Source organism: Lottia gigantea (assembly GCF_000327385.1).
Source record: "Lottia gigantea unplaced genomic scaffold LOTGIsca_62, whole genome shotgun sequence".
In the NCBI taxonomy this organism is placed as follows: Eukaryota; Metazoa; Mollusca; class Gastropoda; family Lottiidae; genus Lottia; species Lottia gigantea.
In genome coordinates this window covers 474,551-477,254 of record NW_008710115.1, presented here as the reverse complement: position 1 = coordinate 477,254, position 2,704 = coordinate 474,551, and the positions used below count along the sequence as shown (strand labels likewise).

At 30.1% G+C, this 2,704-nt stretch overlaps 1 protein-coding gene across 1 annotated transcript; it reads right to left on the bottom strand.

Moving 5' to 3' along the window:
- Positions 1–257: 257 nt before the first annotated feature.
- LOTGIDRAFT_55425 (hypothetical protein) lies at positions 258–2,431 on the bottom strand (the record flags this gene model as incomplete). The annotated part of the gene is made up of 4 exons (XM_009064342.1): positions 258–350; positions 535–645; positions 1,070–1,231; positions 2,216–2,431. Coding segments are annotated over 4 exons (582 nt in total), but the record flags the coding sequence as incomplete, so codon positions are not given.
- Positions 2,432–2,704: the final 273 nt, after the last annotated feature.

Genomic DNA, 2,704 nt, shown 5'->3' with positions numbered 1-2,704 from the left:
TCAATGGTTTGCAGCAAAACTTGTTGAGCATTTGTTGATTGAAGGTGAATCCTCTACTGAATAATATGATACAAATAATTGAGGTCCCCAATATAAATGTCCCATTCAAGTTGAAATTGATAGTACTTTATCAGTATGTTCATAGACAAAATTTACAAAAAAAAGCTATTGGAACATTATTTCTTATACATACCAGAATATATATCATTAGCAGACATTAAACAATGTGAAGTTTGACCCAAACCATTTTCATTATGGTCCATTGGTGATCCATTAGATCGTAACTGGTGTATCTTTAAGCAATCTTTCAATATATCTGGTTGACTAAAATCTACCGTTTCTGTTTTTAACTGCAAAGAAATAATGTGCTTCATCAGTAAAAATATAATCTTTCACTATCTCAGTAACATGAAGAATATATAATGGTAATGGTATCAATGGTAATTTGCAGAGTTTATCAATCAAATAATTCATAATATTAATCAGTACTTTATTTTATAAAACCCAGCATAAGAGTTTCATCTTAGTACTTACCTTTTTCTTGATTTGCTGATCTTTCTGTGTATGATTTTTGACGTGTTTACGTAATGAGCTAGGGTCAGTATATCTCTTAGTACAGCCAGGAACTTGACATGCGTAGGGTTTCTGGATAAAAATCATCATCATTATCATCCAAAATGTTATAATGATAGTGAAATATTTGATTAGTCCATCAGTAATATGCCATCGTTTGTTAGTCAGTTGAGGGTCTCTGTAGCACTGTCAGTAAGAGCATTGGAATCTATACATGTTATCATATGCTTGGTTATGTCAAACAAATAATGGTCATGGGTTCTAATTTTGATCAGTGTGTCAATGTCACATGACCTAGAAGAAGTTATCTTCCATCATTCTTCCAATTAGCCCAGCTGTAAATTGGTAATGATAATTCAGAAAAGATCCATGAGCACAGACTAGCTGGTAGAAAGAATATATAGGAATCTTATTTACAACAAAAATCAAAATTGTCAAGGCATCACATATCAATTTGCATAATGTAATCTTACTATAGCATAGTGAGAAAACTTACAGTATCAAGATGTGTCCGTTGATGTTTAGCTCTATCTGATGAATTACTGAAAGCCTTTTTACAATCTTTATATGTACATAAATAAGGTCGCTCTCCAGTATGGGATCTCAGGTGTATCTTTAAATTCTCTAATCTGGAGAAGGCTTTAGTACAATTTGCAAACTGAAAAACAGATGGTAGAATACAATGGCCACTGGGGAATGGGAAAGACAGAAAAGGGAAAAATCCAGCATGTATCTATCGAAATAGCAATATGTATTCTAGATTTATGTTACTGAATATTTTTTTTTCAATTCATTTTAACTGATGGTATATAAAAAACTCAATTTATTAACAGTATTCCAATATACATATCAGTAATCATATTTTCTGGTAAAAATCATGATTTCAGATTCATTTCATTCCACTTGTTATCTAAGAAAATCTGAAAATTGCTTATTTATTATTTCAAATTATTTTTATCCCATAATTATTGTCTTGTGTTATTCATTTCAAATTGTATCACAAATTTCTGGATGTTGTATAAATGAACATTATTAACATCATCTATGACTACAAGCTATTCTGTGTGTCTTAATGATTATATTTGAAAACATCTAGGTCAACAATATGTTTTTATTTGTAAGGTCTTAATGAAGCCATTAATTGTCTATTATCACTGTCTGAGATATAAATTATACATTTCTATAGTACAATATTAATTTATTGCATGTTTCCAGACAATATCTTATGTTTGAAAAGAATTTTATTGTATTTTATAGACATTTGTCTGAAATTTGAAAATTATATCATCTTAAGTTACCGGTACTACATATAATTTATTGCTTTTTGACCGATTACAAATACTCTATATTTGACACTTAAATCCAAGACAATTCTTGATTACTTTCTACAGCTAAAACAACGCTGGTATTTGAGTAATCCGTAGAAAATTTATGAATACCTAATTAGCAACTCTGGAATTTTTCGTATAAAAAATTTCACATTTTATTAAAAAAAGAAAGGAGAATTTACACTTTAAACTGTGTCTGTTAACAGATTCCTTTATAATAATATTTCAGAAATCATCATATTGTACAATCAACTAGTATACCTTATATTGTTTTTGATTATGTTTAGAATGAAAAGTAATTCTAAGCTACTTACAGTGCATTTATTAGGTTTTTCTCCAGAATGAACTCTCATATGGATCAGTAGTTTATATCTAGCATTAAATGGTCGGAATCGACGTTGACAACCTTGCCAAAAACATGTAAAATCATCACCCTTACGCTGATCAATATGCATTTTTTCAATATGGCGGACAAGTTCATCTTTTTCTTTGAAACTTGATTTACAGTCAATCCAATCACAGAAATGTTTTTCCTCCCCAGTGTCCTCATCAACAATTTCATTTTTAATGGAAGTTGCTGAGGATGTGGGTATATTTTGTATAAAATTGTCAATATTTTGTTGATGTTGTTGTAATGGTAACAATGGTAATTGTTGTTGTTGATGATGGTGAAGTTGTTGTTGTTCTACAGCTTGACTGTATGGTGGTGGAGGACCAATTGGTATACCATTGCTGTCTATACTAGTACCTACCATAGAATTACTTATGGTACTTAAGTTGTTCATAGAACCATTCAGATTGTT